This window comes from Leptosomus discolor, chromosome 4 (assembly GCF_034619465.1).
Source record: "Leptosomus discolor isolate bLepDis1 chromosome 4, bLepDis1.hap2, whole genome shotgun sequence".
In the NCBI taxonomy this organism is placed as follows: Eukaryota; Metazoa; Chordata; class Aves; order Leptosomiformes; family Leptosomidae; genus Leptosomus; species Leptosomus discolor.
In genome coordinates this window covers 10,444,284-10,463,164 of record NC_141394.1, presented here as the reverse complement: position 1 = coordinate 10,463,164, position 18,881 = coordinate 10,444,284, and the positions used below count along the sequence as shown (strand labels likewise).

Here is an 18,881-nt window from a genome sequence, read left to right as displayed (position 1 = left end):
AATGAAAACAAAATAACCTAGTATTCCTGAAGTATGTGGCAAAGAAAAAGAAACTAGATGCAGGCGTCTTCATTTCTTTCAGCTTAAAATGTAGCTTTCCACTGCAGCTGGACAGACAAACCCTGGCTTCAGTTTCACAAGCAGAATTCAGCTGTTCCATGCGTGAAACTGAAGCTAAATTGTTGTCCTGGCATGGAACAGGAAGAAGCATCTGGCCGGTAAGAGAGCCTAGCAGCAAGCAAGCCCCCTTTCCAAAGTACTCTACGTTGGTTTACTTTTTCCAAAACAGATGAGAAAAAAAGCAACAGAAATTCCCTGTCCAAATATTTGTCAGCTTTAGGAAAAAAAAAAAATTAGCAAAAAAATAGAATAGCTGGCACGCTAAGTGTCTCTCATAGCTAAATCCATTTTTTAATCAAGAGAACAGAGCAGCCATGGCTGCGTGTAGCGTGCACAGTCAACAAACTGTGCAATTGTGCAATCTGTGCCGTCTCTTTTAAATCAATTGTCAGTTTTAGTGCTCTCCCTTATCAGACGCTATCAGCTGTCATGCAGGGAGAGGCAGTCTCTCAGGGATGTAGCCACTTGGTTTTGATTGTAGGTCCACGGAATTGCATGTTAAAAGACGTCTGTTGCTGTTAGAAATCATCATAAGCTCAATCACAGGAGTGCCAGAGCAAGTGTAACATCTCCACAGCCTCTTAGGACTTCAGAGCTGTTACCACGCTGCTTTCCAACAGCCTCTCGCAACTTCTTCCTAACAGCAGGAATATAAATTATTTACTTGGGAAACAAACCCTGCTATTTGAGCTGAAGAAGGTTCCCTTGCTATCTGTTCCCACCGCAGAGCTGCTTGAAACAGACACGCTTCTGCTTTCATCCAGAACACTGAAATGCATGCTTACATTTGGCAAATTAAGTACCTGTTTCACATTCAGTGATTAATTTGGAGAGAACTGCAGGCGCTAAATTAACCTTTTTACCTGATTTATTTTTACTAAATAAACGGCCCCATAATGTTATTTTCTCAATCAGAACAGATATTTTCTGCGGTTTGCTGTACTATTTGGAAAATGTTCTAATCTATTCCAAATCTATTCCATTTCCCTTGGTAATAGTAAAACCTTCAGACTGTGTCCCCTCACCCAGGGGATTGCACCTGTCAATCAAGCATTCTTCCTAAAAACCAGACAACTAGTCAGAAACGTATGTTGCAACATGCCGAAACGCCACCAGCAGATGGGAACCTATCTCCTCCTCTACAGCATTTCCAATTTTGCCCTTTTAGTATTGGTAGCATGAATGATGCCATGGAACAACTATCTGCTAGTAATATTTCATGCACACTTCCCCTTAATTCTGTTTTATCTATGTGATCTACATGCCTGAATCCAATTTACTATAGGGAAAAAAAAAAACCTTCTTAGTTTAACTGCCTGTACTCAAACCTTTGTGACCTGCTCTTCTAAAGGATAAAATGGTGCCAGATTTTTGAAAAAACTTTTCAAATAGTCAGCATCTGCCATTAAGTTTAATTCTTGTACAATTTGATTTGAAGAGATGTGTTTTCTCAAATCACTTTCTAAACGACAATATAATTTCTTAACGGCCTTTCTTAATAGCGCTAGGAGCAACACAGACTGGTAATACGGCACTGCAGGAGAAACAGAAAATTACCTACTTTCACAATCCAAGATCAATAAGTAAATGGGCATTATAAACGTAAAGGTGTAAACTGCAATAAATAGTCATAAAATCGAAGGATAACCGAGGTTGGAAGGGACCTCTGGGGGGTTTCTAGGCCAAACTCCTGCTCAGAGCAGGGCTAATTTCAAAGTTAAATGAGGTTGAACAGTTTTCCGCAATGCGTGTAGCAAAAGACAAGGGGTGAGTGCGTGGGAACAGACATAAGGTAAATCACGGCAACAACAGCAGTGTGCTCGTGAGCGTGCCAACTCCAAACAAGCCTTCAGCTAAAGCAACTGTATTGTGGTCTTCAGGAAGGGACAAAATGTGAGTAACAGTACTTAAAAATTCAATCTCTCTAGGTCATTGAATACTGGTTTTCTTACACTTTTCCCTTACAGAAGAAAAAAATTCCTTTCTTTTCCCCATGAGGCTACTTTAAGGCAGTTCACATTAATTACCTGACTGTGGTTATACCTCACTGTAGACATGATCTTCTGTAATTGGATGGTTTATGTCCTGGAAAGTTCCTATCAGCATTGTAGGGGTTTATAATCTTGCAGAATGTATAGTATTTCTGTGACGCTTGTATACATGCCTTTTTAAATGGATAATTTGCTGCCTAGTGACACAGTGGCTTGCACTTTTCTGTGTTGGTCAGGATCAAGTTCACTGAGGCTCTTTTGGATAGAAGAAAGGTTGCAGATTTTACAAAAGTGACACACGCTCCCGTTCGCTAAAAATCACCTGGCAGGTCGCAGCAGTCTGGGATTCCTGTCCTTGCTGCTAGGGCTTGGCTTTTCTTCCGCTGAAGGAGATGAGAGCCTTGCCACGGACTGCAGTGGCAGCAGGAGGAGAGCTGACACAGACTAGGCAAGGTGGTGGTGGATTTTCTGCACTCTTTATAAGTATTTAGGGAACCGTGTGATAGATGATCCTCAATACAAGGTTAGGCAGTTTGAACCCTTGAATTAGACCCAGATACAGGCAGAGCTACCTACTGCCTGTACACCAAAGAAAGTACATCTGAGTTATTTCTTCTGGCAAGTATCAAGAGTATGTAGGTGAAGTGTGCCTGGATATGGTAGCTTCAGATAGAACTATGCTGGAAATGTTCCTGCAGCTGTTATTGGAAAACATCTGTGGAACTGTGCATGGAAATGTCTACATCTCTGTTCACACTAGCACAGAGCAATTAATCTTGTGAAACAAAATATACATTATTATTGGGAAATATGAGAAGGACATTATGCACCAATGGACATGAAATGGCTGAAGGTAGTTATCGTTTGGAAAGAAAGGAAGAAAATGGAATATTATTTTTCTGGCTCAGGAAATAGAGTAAGATCAGCAGACCTCTGTCAGACTTCCAGAACTCAAACTGCTAGTTATTTGAGCAAGAATAACCAATCCACTAGTCTTGAGGGGAGAAATTTTTCACACTTACAGTTGGAAAAAACCTTCCGTCTGTGATTTTTTTTTGGTGGCAGTCTGTGTTTGTGTAATCTGATAAAGGGAAGAATATACAAGGTGACATGATTTCTTATTTACAGTTAATGGTTATCCCTACGCAAAGTATAAAAGACATCACCCCGAAGAACTCAATTTTAGCAAAAGACATACAGGAAGGTAAACTTAATAACCCTGGGAAAGGACAATCAGATGTATTTTGTTCACAGCACATTAGATAATTAAGGGATTTTTCATCTCTTGGGGCTTTCAAATTACACCTGGGTCATTAGAAGGTGTGCTTACTGTGCTTACATGGCCTGTTGCATTCAAGAACTCAGACTGGATAATCTGCAAAGCGAGTGTGTAAGAAGTTGAGAATGTCTTTGGTAACACAGCAGAGAGCGGCATGATGTGAAGTGGATATCTGACTGGTGGCCAGAAATTTGTCACTGACTGCTACTGAGGCAGAGTCTCTGCTAAGAGCCAATGAGGCGTAAGTTGCAGTGTGTGACCTGTCATTAAATCTTCCAGTAGCCACGTATGAGCTCTGCGGTACGGAGCACCTGTACTTTGCTCTTTTACCTGTTTTCTCTCATGATACTGGCATTGCGTGATTAAAAAACAGAAATCAAGATGGGAGTATTTTCCTGTTATTTTGTGGAGGCTTTGTGCAAAGGCTCGTTTGGCCTCTTAGTTTTTAATCCAAATTATACAAAATGGGTTTGCACTACGTTAAATTTGAAAATAACTTTAAAATATCCATTCCCAGTCCTCGCAACTGAATGCCTCTGAGCAAGTCGTTTTACTCAACAGCTGCCTGGTTCTACAGTCAGAAAGGTGACTGCTCTTTTTTTCTTGGTTTAACTTTTAATGACTAATTTAAATTCCATTTATGCAGAATCCCTATGATTTTGAAAATGCCTTCTGAAATGATGCGCACTACCTTTCTAAAAAAAAATACTTTAAAAAGCCTTCAGTACAACATTGCCCAGAATTATCTTGTCAATTAAATAAAAGAACCCGCTCGAAATAAGTGACAGAAATATACAGTGAATGAAATGCACCTTCCAGTAACAAATCATTATTAAAAGAGACCTTTAAGCAAACTGCTAGTTACGCGGTCATGCTTAGACAAGCACAAGGTTATTGAAACATACAGCTTCCTTTCAGACGATTTAACTTGCACTGAAGGCAAATTATTGCCATAAAAGCACTGAAGCATGTTGCTCAGGCCTTTGATGTCATTCCATTGGCTTCTACAAGATTGCCCTCGCTGCACAACAATATCAGCGGGATCAGAACTGGGTCTGTTGTCTTCAGCTGCCATTACAAATACTGCCTGCAATGTCTTCCTGCAGAAAATTGATATATGCAGCTGATTTGATCATCTAAAAAAGACAGAAGAGGTATTTTAATAGACTTGAAGATGCAGTATAGGTTTCTGACAATACTTGTAATGGAAATCAGTGAGACTGAGCTGGCTCGCAAAGGAGCTGCAAGGGGGTTAATACAAAGGGCACCTAAACCCACCCGACACAGAAATCGTGAATAGTAATTGTATTCACTGGGTAAGTTATAGAATGTGTCACAGATTTGGAGTCTTTCCTGGTTCCTTCCTTCTTCTCAGAGAGTGGAGTTTGAACAAGGTGGAGCAACAGCAACCCCTGAGCCACAAAACTGCAAACATTCTTGACATGGCGCTGGTGAGGTCATCCACGAGTGCCTTCCCTGTCTCACCCTCTACGTGAGGGTTTGCAGTGGTGTGGGGGTGTAGTTCTCCCTTCCTCTTCTCATGCCGGAGCCATTTTCAAGGCCTCCAAAATGACATTTGATGATGTTACAAAAGCAGGTTGCATGGGACGGTGTGCTTGCAAGCTCAGCAGTTAGCTCCTTAACACCATTCCAGATCTTTTCAGCTCTGTGTCGAGAGAGGTCTTCATGAAAACACAGAGAATCAGGCTCGCCGAAGAATGCTGTTCACTCTCCAGCCATTTCCTCAGGCTCTGTCGATATCGGGGATCATGGATTTCTGTGGTTACTGCACGTGGCTTGCTCAGGGCCATGAAATCATAGACAGGGGCCCATCAATGGTGTGATTTCTGGAACAAAATGCTTCTGCATCAGTGAAAATTCTCAATGAAGACTTGGAATTTACTTCATGAATCGACATTTTAGCACGACAAGCTATTCAATTTAGCTGTGTTTTACAAGTTTTATGCTACTGTACAAGGAATAAGAACATTTTCTAGGAAAGATTCTGTTTTCCAATCGACTTTTTGATATCTCTCTTCTAGTAGCCTCATCTTGGGAGTCAGAAGTTTCTCCGTTGTCAGAGGGGATTCAGAAATGCCTCCTGGGACAGTTTAATGTCAAAAGTATCTCTGATGAAATGGGTGGGGAGGAGAACACTGCGTTAACAGCATAAAATGGATGAAAACAGACCAAATGTTAATCGAGGCAGTAAAAATGCAGCTCTGAAGTAGTCCCCCTCAGCACCCCGCATCAACATTTTATCTCCTCTGGAAGTCTGATGCTGCTCGCTTGGTGGTTAGCTGTAGTTTTTGCCTTCTTTATGCTAGGAAGTTTTGCGATTTAAGCTACGTGGACGCACTTCCTCTTGTCCTGGGCCCTTGATGCAGCTGTGCTGGGGTACTTACACTGATGTAATGGTATAAATATGGTTGGGTTTTTTCAGTAAACAAAGTATGTGGTGTCAGTGCATGGCAGCTTTATACCAGCTTAAATGTACACATAATTTGGGTGTACGTAAGTATCTAGAATATGTACAACAATAGATGTTTCCTCTAAATGTACACTGGAGTTCTAGGATATATGTATGACCAGCTCTGCGTACAAGCAGGGTTCTTTGCATCTGGCCTCTCCCAAAAACTCAAGCCGCTTGGCTGAAGGTGTCCTGCAGTCGGCCGCATGTGGCTGGCGCCGCAGCTCGATAAAGATCCCGAGGACCAAACGGCGCTTCCAGGCTCACTCTCTGGGTGCATCTGAAACGCGTTTCTGGATGCCCATCATAGAACCCCGTGAACTTTGCCTTCACAAAACAAAGCAGTACGCCTCAACAGCCTAGCTGCGCCGTTATGAATTTTCTTCTGTAGGCAAACTTGTGTTTTCCTTTGTGGTGAGCTTCCTCTTGTCGTGGAAATTCCTCTCACCTACCCATTAACGCTGTTAGGTGCTATTTCTGCACTGGTTTGCCATATGTTGCAGCAGCAAGACAAAAAAAAAATCACAATCTCTAACAGCTTACAGTGTGTCCTAAACTTGCTAAGTTTCCATTGATTTGTGTTTGGGTCTTGTGGGCTCAAAATATCTTCTGCTAAGTATAGCTCCCTTCTTCTGAGCAAACAAGCTGGATTTCTTTTTTCTGCACCCTCCCTTCCCATTTTCCACAGCTATTTTGAAGGCGGGGTGTGGTCACTGAGACAGACATGCATGCACTGTCCGTTGCTTGTCTCTTGTTCGCGTTGCCAGCGAACCTCTTCCCTAACACCAACTTCACGTTTACCTTAATCCTCGATCGGCAACTCTTGCTCTCCATCCGTCTTTTAGGCGGCACGTAATAAATCTGAATGAATTCATTAATGAATTCTGAACTCGACCAGCTTCCATGAGCACAAGGTGAAAAAGTGTGAAATTACACTCCTCTGTGCTGCAGGTGGGACCCGTGGGGACATTGATTCCTATGGCTGCTAGAGGATCGAATGCCGCTCTCCTTTACGCGCTTCTGTCAGGGGAACGAGTTTTAACGTCTGGCAGATTTAGGGATCTCCTGGGCTTGTTCCTTCGCAAAGGGCCTGGGGAGGGGAAACCTAGGCAAAGGCTGCAGGTTTGATTGCTTTTATCACCAGGTGCTGGTCCCACTTGCTTCTAAAAGCAACAGAGTCTGCAAGATGTTTCTCAGATACATATATATGTGTGTGTGTACGTACCCATAGGTATGTAGCCTCTATGTGTGTTTTCTAATATGTATATTTCTGTATAAAAATAAAACGTGCACACTGAGGTTATTCTGTTTGCTTAAAGAACCTACTTGTACTCCCCTCAGTTAAACAGGCAACACTCAACTGTCAAATCATCCCATTTAATTAAAACAGATTTTTAAATTTTTTTTTCATGTGATGTCTCTTAAGCAGTGATGAAAGAATAAGCAGCTCTCAAGGGTGGGGGGAAGGATTCTAGGGCTAATCTCATTTGACGCAGGCTCGCTTGATGTTCAATACTTCACCCGTATTTTCACATGAGCTTGAATTGTCTTTGAAGAAAATGCTAATTCACGCATGAGCTGTTGTCTCTTCCGTCATTGTAGAAAACAAGGATGTTGGCCAAACTAGATGCATTTTTTTCCCCTCAGAATGAGGTGCTAAGTCTCTAATTGTCATACAGCAGCAGTCTGGTCTTACAGGAAGAGAAGTAGTCACAACACCGTGACTTCTGCCTTCCAGTTCTCAACACTGCGGCTTTCCAGTTGGCACTGCTGTCCTCCGTACCAGTATGATGGGGTGGCAGTGGGGCACAGAGAGTGGTTAGCGGCTGTAAAGCGTGTGGAGCTCTTTGGTTAAATGGTTCTAAGGAAACTGTTCTTCTCAGTGGCCCCTGTTCTTACCTGGGTGTCCAGCTGCCGAGGGGCAGACTGCTTCTGTCTAGACTGTTAATTACTGCATGTCACTTAATCACAAAGGTTTGTAATCCTGTTTCAGTTTGGAAATCCACATGTCACAAGGCCAAATTAACATCTCTGATATCATCACCTGCTAGTCAATACACAGCTATTAGCTGTCTATAACTATTCCCGATTAATTGCTGTGCAGATGCGCCAGGACAAGTTTTGCCAAGCTGTATTGGAAGAGAGTTTAGCAAGGCTAGTTAAAATAATACCTGTTTAATTTGACAGCATTGGGAAGTCACACGTCACAATATAGTTATTTGGTTTAAAGTTTGTCTTGCAGAGGTGAAAGCTTCAGTATAAATCTTCACTTTTATTAGGACCCCAAAAGATTTCAGATGGGCTTTCCTCCATTTTTAGTTCCTTTTTTGGTGATTTCACATCAGCCTTCCGGTTCAGTGTTAACTGAAGAATTCCCCTCTCAAAGGCTATTGTCACTGTTTCTAAATAATGAGTGCTATAGCATCTGTAGCTAAGGAATTTTTATATATATCTTTAGGTCCCCAAAGAATGTCAGGAAGGAATCGCTGTTCTCTAGAGCACGGCATGTTACAGAATAGATAAATTGTGTTTTCTCATAATACTGAAAATGCTTCTCATTTCTCCCCCCACGTACACACTTCCCTTAATCACAACTAAATGCCACATTGAAAGAAAATGATTCCTTACATAAGTGAAAAAACCCCTCAGGTTTTATTTCTAGACCTCACCACAACTCCGCCTTTGCCTGCAACACTTGATTGTTCTGCCAGGTCCAGACAGCACAGGGGGCAGATTAATTTTCCCAAAGCTGATGAGTGCATCACTTATAGTAACGATCCTTGGGGTTTGTTTGGTTTGGTTTGTTTTTTTTTCTGGATCCTACTCAGGTCTTTGCAACAGATCAGTTAATTACAGAGGAACAAAGACAGGGCAGGGATCCTTCTAATGAGCCTTTCTGCTGCGAGGCTGCAGAGAAAGTGCCCTTGAACCATGCTCTTATAACAGATTTCCCCCCCTCAAATGACGTGATATGTGAATGATAATTTTGCAGAGTGTTTTATTAGGTTTAAATTAGTAAAGGGAAAGGAATGTATGTGTTCAAGTAGATGTCGGAATTAGCATTTTTAGTATTTTCATGCTATGTGTTTACAAAATGAGCCTTTTTTGCCGTTTAGGTGAACTGAACCACACCTTCCACTATGTGGCTTAATACAGCAGTCAGAGGAGGAGGAACATCCCCACTCCATCTCTGTGATGGCAAGATACACTTCAGAACGTGGGGGGGGGTGGGGAAAACAGCGACTGCCAAGGGCGTTTAGATAAGAGAGACTGGAGCTCAGAGCCTCGTCCTGGAAACATCACCTAGATGATACCACCGCACGCAGTCAGTTTGAAGTCAGCTCCATTACCAGTCATCGTTGCTGTTCAAACCGGGCCAGATCCACGACTCTTACTTCAGAGCCTAAAACTACTTTTATCCCACAAAAAAAAAAAAACAGTTGCCATGCAGGGATGCTGTGTTGAAGGGTGCTCGGATACATCTGATGGTGCCTGCAAGAACACTGGCCTGCGTCAGGAATACCCCGAGGAGATGTTGTGCGTGTTTATGGGAATCTGAGAGCGCTTGTCATCAAAATAAACTTGAAGAAATCGTTGGCCGTCATCGCTGGCATAGCAGACAGGAACTGTGCCTAGAAATAGAGATTGGCATAGCAACGTTGCTGGCTGTTTTGTAGAGAAGGCGGCTTATTTTTCCAGGCTGCGACATTTAATAAACATTTTCTGTTTGTTGAAACTGCGGAACCTCACTAGATCAAACTGAATGCTAATCTGCTCGACTCGCCACCACAGACTTTTGTCTCCAGTATGTACACACTGCGAGTCACTGTGGTTTCGTTGGTTTTGTCCCACGACATTTGTTCCTTTGTCCATGAAAAACAGGCAGAACGCGTTGAAACAACCCCACAGACGATGATTTATTTTGCGAGATCCCGTTTTATCTTGCCATGAGGGCTCCATTAAGCTGCAGGCTGAGAAGCCCTTTGATGCAGCCTCCGACTGGCAATCTGCTGGAGGGTCGCCATCAGCCCGTCAGCCGCCTTCCACCTGAAGCATCCAACCTCGGATTCACGCTCCAAAAAACCGGACTGTCTTTACAAAGAGAAGCTTAGAAGTGCACATCCTAAAAACTCTGAAACACCAGACTGTAAATACATGGGTTTGATGCTTTTCAATGGGGTTTTTAAATCCAAATGGACGCCTTAAACCCTCGCGAGACAGCAGGAGGAGAAGGGTCCCACACAGACACCCGGTAGCCGAGCTACCCCAGGCCGCCCCCCTCGCTGGGGGCAGCAGGTCAGTATTTGCCTTTATGACAGCGCAAGAGGGCTGCGGGGACGGGAGATGTTCCTCGGCGGCTTGGCCGGCCCGAGGTGTGGGTCCCGGTAGCCATTGCTGCGGAGCCGAGCGGCGGCGGTCGGGCTGCGGCCCGGGGCACCCACAGCCGCCCCCCTCAGCGCCCGGTGCCCCGGCCCGGTTGCTAAGGCCCGAAGCGGTAGGCGGGGCAGAGGTAGAACTCGTCCGGCCAATCCGGAGAGACCCAGCCGCGGTCGGCGGCCAATCGCTGACGGTAAACAACACACCCCCGCGGGGTGGGGAAAAGCTGCGCTGACGGCCAATCAGCGGCTGAGGAGCGCGGGCCAATCAGGGCGGGGGAGGGTTTGGGCGGACTTTTTAAAACAGGTCAGCCGCCGCCGAGGAGCCGCTTTCGGGTCCCTTTAAAGGAGTGCTACGGCTTATATCTGTCTTCCTCCGCCGGGGCCTAGCGTTCCCTCCGGAGGAGCGCGGTTCCGCCCCGCCTCCCGTCTAGCAGGGTTGCCGCTGGGTGGTTGCGTGGTCCCCTGACCTCCGAGCCCCCTCGGGGTACCCTTAGCGTGCGCGGCTGGAAGCGCACTATTTTACTTCGTCGCGGCGGCTCACCGGCCGGACCTAGCAGGGAGCGCTCCGCGCGGGGCCATCTGCGGGACGCCAGAACAAAAACAAGGGGGCGGGGCCGCGCCGCCTCCATTTTGATGCGGGGCTGGGGCGGCGGCGGTTGGGGGCCGGGGATGGTGCCGCTGCCTCGGGCATCGCCGTGACTCGCTGGGGGAGGCGAGCGGGGCCCGCCGCGGGCGGGGGCGCAGGCGGCCCTGCCTGGATGCGGGGCCAGCGGCGGAGCCGACCCGCGTCCGTGCGGTGACGGGAGCCGGGCTCGCCTCCCCCTCCCCGCCGCGGAGGAACCCAGCGGTGAGGGCCGCGGGGGGGGCCCGGTGCCCCCTCACCACCGCCCCGGGTGAGTGTGTCGGTAGCGCTGGCGGTGTCGGGCTGCTCCCTCCTTGAGGCGTCCTCTCGGGTCCCTTTGTTCGCCTCCCCGGTGGCGGTGGGGGGTTTCCCCCGCGGCTCCCTTTGTCCGGCGGGGTGGGGGCGAGCTGCCAGCTGTTGACGACGTGTGTCTGCCGCCAAGGTGAAGGATCCGGAGGCGGGGGAGAAGATGAGCAGCGAGGCGTTGTGGCTTTTCAAGCAGCTAAATCTCCACCTGGAGCAAGAGGGGCGGTTTCAGCCCCGCGAAAAGGGGCTCAGCCTCATCGAGTGCGCCGCCGAGGTAAGGGGGGCACCTAGCAGCTGGGCTGGGGTAGGCGCGGAGGGAGGAGGCAGCCTCCTCAGGGCAGGAAATACGTGCTTTAAAAAAAAACCTTCGAGCTGGAAGGAAGACGTGCGTTAACTGCGAAAAGTTAATTCTTTGCTCTGTAAACGCCACTTGCCTTTTGTTTTAACTCTGTCTTAATCTGTAGTTATTAACATACCCTACATCATGAAAGAAATATGATCTACAGGGCAAGTAAAATCTTGAGGCGTTTAATATTTATCATTTTAACTTCGAGTGAACACAAAACCAATGGAAGTGTATTATTTTCATTTGGGGAGCTTTGTACCACTGTAGGAAAGCTGGGATGTCAAGTAGGCAGTTAACAAATGGGGAAATGACCAGCTTTTCATTAGCAAGGTCTAGGGAAATAAACCTAGAAACACTCAGTGCTTGACAGCAAAAAAATAAACTAAGCACAAGCATTTTCACGTTAATGAGGAGAGTTCCTTACTGAGTTTAGGGCAGGCTTACATTGCTTTGGATGCTTGTGAGTTTTTTGGGAAGGATCTTAATATTTAACAAAAAAGTCTGTGAAATCGGTCTGCTTGTTTGTTTTGAAAGCAGAACTTTTGTGGCTTAAGTACTGACGTGCAGGCAGAGAGGAGAATAAGCTGAGTTTGCTTGTCTGTTTCCGTAAGATCAGGAATCTCTGTGTATTCACGCATTTCGTAGCTATTGTCTTAAAATAACGAGCGCATACTTGGTAATGGGGTTGTACTGGGTATTGCACCAGTGAGACTTGGGACCTGGCTGTAATCCTTGTATCTTGGGTATGTTTTGAGTCTCAAGTATCTAATTTTTAAGTTAAGATAAATAAAGTATTGAAGAAAAAAAAAATAATTGCTTCCCTTTGATGTAAGTAAAAGATGACTTAGGGAGTGAGTGGTTGCGGTCATCACTGCTGCCATTGAATAATCCTACTCTGCTTCTCTTGCTATAGAATGAAAATACTCTATGTCCGAGACAAAGGAATGCCAAGGTGGAAGATCTTTGGAGTCTGACCAACTTTTTCGGTTTTGCAACGGAAACATTTGTTTTGGCCGTTAACATTCTGGACAGATTCTTGGCTCTTATGAAGGTATTTTGGGGGTTGAGGACCTGCTGTAGTGTCAGGTGTGAAAACGTGAGCTCCTGTGAACTTTCTTGTCTGACGAAAAGGGGAAGGTTGTGATCTAGGATGTAACTGTGGCTATTGACTCATTCTATGCTAGCAACACTTCTGAAGGCCTCCTTTGTAAACCTGAAGTTGAGTACAGTTCTTTTTACTTCTAAAGGCAAGTAGCAGCATGGTTTATTTCCTTTAAGTCTCTAGCCTTCGCCAGGTAGATTTAGAAAATTAAGGAGGAACAAAACAATTTGTGTTACAGCCTATTTGTGGGTACTGCGTTACAACTTAGCTTGGTGCTGGAACTAATACCAGATGATAATTTCCTGGATGTTTTTCTTTTTGTGTTTGTGCTCCTTTATGGCAGACAACTTGAACCTAAACCAGTTCCCCATTATTAAGTTGGTAGAAATACTGAAGTTGCATCAGTTTGTTGGTCTGACAGTCCTTGAGGTTGCACAAAATGTTATGCTGGAACATAGGAGAGAATAGCAGAGGTAGGAACAAGTTGTGGAGGGATAGGACTGACTAGAACAGGCTCAGACTGGATTTGTGTAGGCTTCAGATGAGGGTAAGTGAGCACTGCCGCTTGGAGAAGAGGGGTATTGCAGTTCTTGCTGCAATTTATTTGTTGTGTAGTGATGTGGAACAATTTCAGTAGAGGGTGCTCAGCTGTTGAACTTTGGTTCCTCTGACTTAGCTACAGCAGATTGATATTGCTTTATTGGCTCTGCCAGCTGTGTTTTACTGACACTTAAGTGATGAACCTAGTTATGACTAGTGAGGTGTATGAGTTGACTGACATCAGGTCTAGTTGAGATAAGTAAATCTTTTGACTGAACTATGAATATTCAAAACAGCTCGTCTAGGCTGGGTGAGCTGTTGGTGTTGCTGCTCGATAAGCACGGTGTTAATGGGAGGGAGGTATTCATAGCGCTTCCTCTTTATTTTTAGGTGAAACCGAAGCATTTATCTTGCATTGGAGTTTGTTGTTTCCAACTGGCTGCCCGAGTAGTTGAAGAAGAATGCAATATTCCATCTGCTCATGAAATCATCCGGATCAGCCAATGTAAATGCACTGTGTCTGACCTGAAACGGATGGAAAAGATCATTTCAGAAAAGTTGCACTTTGAATTTAAAGCTACTACTGCCTTAACCTTCTTGCACTTGTACCATACTATTGTACTCTGTCATACCTCAGAAAGGTGAGTTGGGTTGCACGTTGGTGGCGGTCTAAGCCCTTTTTCTCTTTAATTGCCTCTTAAATGATTATGGCATTGGCTGTGGAGGAGGCAGCTCCTTACTTCTTACTTCCTCACAAGTCAGTGCTTTTCTCTTGGGTGTCTTACAGGAAAGAAGTATTGAATCTCGACAAATTGGAAGCACAGCTAAAAGCTTGCAACTGTCGTCTAGTCTTCTCTAAAGCAAAAGTAAGTAGAAGTAGCTTTCTTCGGCTTCTCAGTAGGTGTTGATTCGTGTTATGTTGAGCGGTGTTTTTCTGTCCTTCTAGCCATCTGTCTTGGCCTTGTGCCTTCTCACTCTCGAAGTTCAGACTTTGAAATCTGTTGAGCTGTTTGAGATCCTTCTGCGTGTTCAAAAGCATTCTAAGGTAAACAGTTTCTGTGGATTGTTTCTGCAGTTGTTGGGACTGGTGTGGTTAACGATGTACAATGTTGTGTTTAAGGGACCCCTGCTGTCAGTGTGCAGTTTTTACAGGTACTGTTTGGCATCAGCTGAAATAAGCAATGAAATGGGTCTTAAAGCATCTGCCTGCACCCCTTGTAAGCAACATGGTTTTGTTGGTAGAATGCCAAATGCAAAAAACCTGCTGCTTAGAGACTGAGGTTGGGTAGTCATTTTGCACTGGTGCGCCTTGGCAGCTGCCTGGCAAAAAAAAAAACCATTATGGCTTTAAAAAAACAGCTTAAATGTATAAAATTGGAAGAAATGCTGACCCTATGCCTATACAATACACACTTGAACAAGCAGCTGGTTTAACTGGTACGGTTCTAGCTGTGTGTTCTAGAGAAACTTCCAGTTGGTTCATAGGCTGACAATGACTGCTGGGCTGGTTATTCCTTCTGCCTGAATAGCTAACGTAAGCCTTAGAGCTTCTAGCTGCATGCTGTGTCAGTTGATGGTCTAGAACAAGCTTTTCACTCTCATAGTCAAGCTGAACTAACCTGTTTTCTTGAAGGGTGGAAGTAGTTCCTTAAAGTATGAGATTATTCCATTTTAAAATGGAATAATCTTGGTTTCATTTTTCCTTTGGAAGTGATAATGAAAATGTTAAGAGCAGCTGACAGGCAAACTGTCAACTTAAACTTCAATGTGGACATTTCTAGGAGGTGTATAGGAGTTTACCTTCAAAAGCAGCCTGACTTTGAGAAGGGTATCACAGTTATGACTCATACCTTAACAGTTATGTTTTCAAGTCTTTTCTGAGAAGGCAAAATGGAGGGAGGGGTTATCTTTAGAGCCTGTGTGTAACAGACTAAATAAGTTCCTTTTATGCTTTTCAGATAAGTGATAGTGACCTGCTTTACTGGAGGGAACTGGTTTCGAAATGCCTAGCAGATTATTCTTCTCCTGAGTGTTGCAAGCCTGATCATAAAAAGCTAGTTTGGATTGTTTCGAGACGTACAGCCCAGAATCTCCAGAACAGTTACTACAGTGTTCCCGAGTTGCCAACGATACCGGAGGGTGGATGTTTCAATGAAAGCGAGAGGTTGGTAAATTCCAGAGGTAGTTAATTTGGGAATTCTCATTTTCTGGAAATGTTAATGGCAACTCTGTATAACTAGGCTTATTCACTGCTGCTTGGGGAAAAAAAGTTGCTAGCTTTGAAAATACTGATGGGTTTAAAATACATCTTAAACAGAAGAGAAAAATAGGGAATGGTCCTTGTGGTGCTCAAAAAGTACAAGTGCTTTGCAGGGTGGTGGGAGGCATTCATTTTTTTTAAGGTGGGGAGGCTTATAAAGCATTTAAGCCTTCTGAAGTAATGTGTATTTGATATCTCTAATACTGGCTTCTTGGTTAGTAGGAGATTTTTGGCATTAGAAGAAAGGAAATTGTACCTTGTGATGATTTAAGCCTTAGAGCTGAGAAGCATTTAGATCTGGGATGTTATCCTAGGAACAGAAAAGCATGCAAGAAAACACAGGGTTGAGGAGTATTTTGCCACTTTCAAGGGGTTGTGCTTTTTTGCCTTTTTTTTAAACTACCTTTCCTGCTGTTCCTTCTAGTGAAGACTCTTGTGAAGATATGAGCAGCGGAGAAGAAAGCCTTAGCAGTTCTCCTCCGAGTGATCTGGAAGGCACCTTCTTCTTTGAACTCAAACCTAAAACAAAGTGGCAAACTCTTAGCTGTCGGTCTTAGCATTAAGTCTTGGTTGTATTAGGTTGAGATTTTTTAATGCACCATAGAGTCCTTTTGGCAATAATAAATGAGATGATAAACTGTATTAAGGCAAGAATTGCTGTGGTATATCAATGCTTCAAACGCCTGCCTTGTTTTCTTTTGTTGTTGTAACCTTAAGGAAGAAAAAAAAAAAACCCAACCTGTCCCATTCAGGTCCCTGGTTCAGCAAAAAAATTAATGTGTAGTTCTGTTGTCAACAAGCATAAACGTAATCTTGTACCTGGTGGTCCAAAATGCTTAGCTGAAGGCATGAGCAGTGTGCCGTGGCAGCAGTGAAGGCTGACAGCGTGCTGGGCTGTGTTAACAGGAGCATAGCCAATAGGTGGAGGGAAGCAGGTGTTTTTTCCTCATTTTGCTTGGCATTTGTTCCCATTTGGAACTGTCCAGTTCAGGGCTCAAGATGTTCATCACCTTGTGCAAGTGCCAAGGTGGTTAAGAGACTCGGGGTACAGGACCTGTGAGGAGAAGCTAAGCAAAATGAGCTCAGTCAGCCTGGCAGAGCGGCCCGTGGGGGGAAAATGGGCTTGAACAGCAGCCTTTTGGTATCAAAGAGGAGGTTGCTGAGGAGAAGATGGTTTCAGGGTCTTGACTGAGAAGCACCGAGCAAGAAAGGTGTTCCTTAAATTGGAGTGTGAAGTTCTCAGTTAATGGAAGAAGTTTGCTCTGTGGGGACAGTCAAGCATGGGAGTGGACCAAGAGGGGCTGTGCAGTCTTTATCCTGGGAGGCTCTCAGGATTTAACATGACAGAACCCGAAACTTGGTTTGAATTTGACGTTGACCCCGCTTTGAGCAGAAGGTAGGACTAGAGTCCTCTTGAGGGCACCTCCACTCTTTAGTGTTTTTGGGGTTGGATCAAATTGTCAGAGTAGGTTGTGTGGAATGATAAGTATATGTAGTACCAGGCTGGAGTGATTTACTGGCAAATGGGCCAAATGCTGGAACTGCTTTAACACTTTACATGCTGTGCTCCTTTTCAGCAGGATCTTGAGTTGTGTACTCCAAGTAGATTTGTTTTTTTTTTTTAAAGCTTGGTATTTAAAAGCTTCAAGAATCCCTATTCCACAATGGGAGTATGCACGGCAAGAAGGAGGTTTCTAGTCGATACTAGTTTCCACTAAAGGATAGCATAAAGTGTGTGGCAGGGAATAATTTCATGTTTTCTTTAATACAGATATTTTTACACTGAAATTCACATTGTATACTTCAGTGTGTTTAAAATCTTAACTAAACATGCCAATCCATAGTATTTGCTTAGACTTACTAACATGGTAAATCTCGGTAAGTCTACATTCCTTTTTAATATTTAACCCTTGTAGTTGTTTTGCAGTATATTCATGTTATTGATTAAGTCATTATCAGACTTGTTTGCATGCTTATGTAAAGCAGTTAGTGCAGGAACAGTTGATATTATGCAGTAATTTCAGGTAAATGTGATGTTGATGAAGTAGTTAACGTAATGGTTTTTTCTAAACTTTTTAATTGAAGCACAAATTGAAGTATGATTGTGTTTCTCCATATTGAGAACGTGGTTAGGTAGCAAGCGGACTAATTAGCTTGGAATAACGGTGTGAAGTGTGTTGGTGCCAAAGTAGAAATGAAGGAGCGAAGAAGCTAAAGGCTGTTTTGTAGATGCAAGCGTTGTTTTAGAATGGTAAGAGGGGTGCTGTAAGTTCATAACTGTTATGTGATTTCAGTTTTATAAAAATACAAAAAGTTTACAAAAATGTATATAAAAATGTAAATGAAAAAATGTACAGAAAAAATTTAAAACAAAAAATGAGCAGAAAATACTGTATTTTTTTACACTGTATGTAACTTTTTGTAGGTATGTTGCATGTAGATGGTAATTTATTGTGTACTCTGTATGATTTAAATACTGTACCTCTGAAGACTTCTTGCTGCAAGTCTCTGCGCCTGGAAGCTCACTTCTGGAGTACTGTGGTTGCAGGTAACGAACCTACTGAGTCTTGTTTCAGTTGAGAACAAAAATAAACCAAGTGCTGTATTTGTTAACTGGTGAGTTACGGTTGGTTACTCGATGCTTTTGGCTTGCTTTTTGGTTTTTTGCTGTACAGTTTGAATGGTACTGCAGCTGTGTTCCGGGTTCCCCAGAAGTACTGGTAAGCAGCTCGCAAAGAAAAAGGAGAGACTCCTGTATGCGTTCCTACTGGATGTGAATATTTTCTCAGCTTTGCTCTGAGCTGTTTTAGAAGCTAGTGTGAGGGATCCTCTGCTTGTCACCCAGCTGCAGCCGGGCTCTGTTGTGCTGGGATGAGTGTTGTGAATGGCAGGTTTGCACATCTGGCAAATGGGAGCTCCCACTCGTGGTTAAGTTGGGGGTCATTACAGGCAAAGTCTTCCGGGTTTTCCTGAGTTTGTGGTTGCCGCTGTTCCCAGTCTTCTGAGTGAAACCTGGTCTCAGGATACGTCTGTGTCTTCGCAATCCAAAACACCTACAGTAACTCATCAAAGGCAAACTTCAGCTTGTTTCCTTTTCCTCTCATCCTGCCAAAGTATTTCCGTGTGGTGCCTGTGCTACAAAAAAGGAAGGAATAAGGGGCTGTAAATGCTCCTTGCTGGAAAGGTGCTCCCAGCCCTTGAAAGACAAAAAGGGAACCAGGACCTGCACTGAGCTAGATGCTGAGATGGCTGTAAGCTTCAGGACAGACCTCTTGCACCTTGTAGCTTCATCCGGGTCTTGTCTCATTCTGTCTGTTTTGTTTCTTGAGCAAGCGACCGAGTGAGAGAAAGCAGGAAGATGCTCCCTCTGCCAGGCCAGCCGTCTTCTGGCTCCATCTGCTGCGAGGGGAAATCCCACCTCGGATGTCCCAGCATCAGGGCAGCACGTGTAGGCTGGGCTGGGAAT

The 18,881-nt window shown here is 44.2% G+C and overlaps 1 protein-coding gene across 1 annotated transcript; it reads left to right on the top strand.

Annotated features, from left to right (window-relative positions):
* Window positions 1-11,121: 11,121 nt before the first annotated feature.
* On the top strand, window positions 11,122-18,028 carry CCNG2 (cyclin G2). The gene is made up of 8 exons (XM_086464032.1): window positions 11,122-11,132; window positions 11,304-11,441; window positions 12,427-12,564; window positions 13,546-13,796; window positions 13,943-14,021; window positions 14,102-14,200; window positions 15,114-15,319; window positions 15,840-18,028. The coding sequence occupies exons 2-8, from the start codon at window positions 11,331-11,333 to the stop codon at window positions 15,970-15,972; spliced, it is 1,017 nt and encodes a 338-aa protein (XP_086320158.1). The 5' UTR covers window positions 11,122-11,132; window positions 11,304-11,330; the 3' UTR covers window positions 15,973-18,028.
* The last annotated feature ends 853 nt before the right edge of the window (window positions 18,029-18,881 follow it).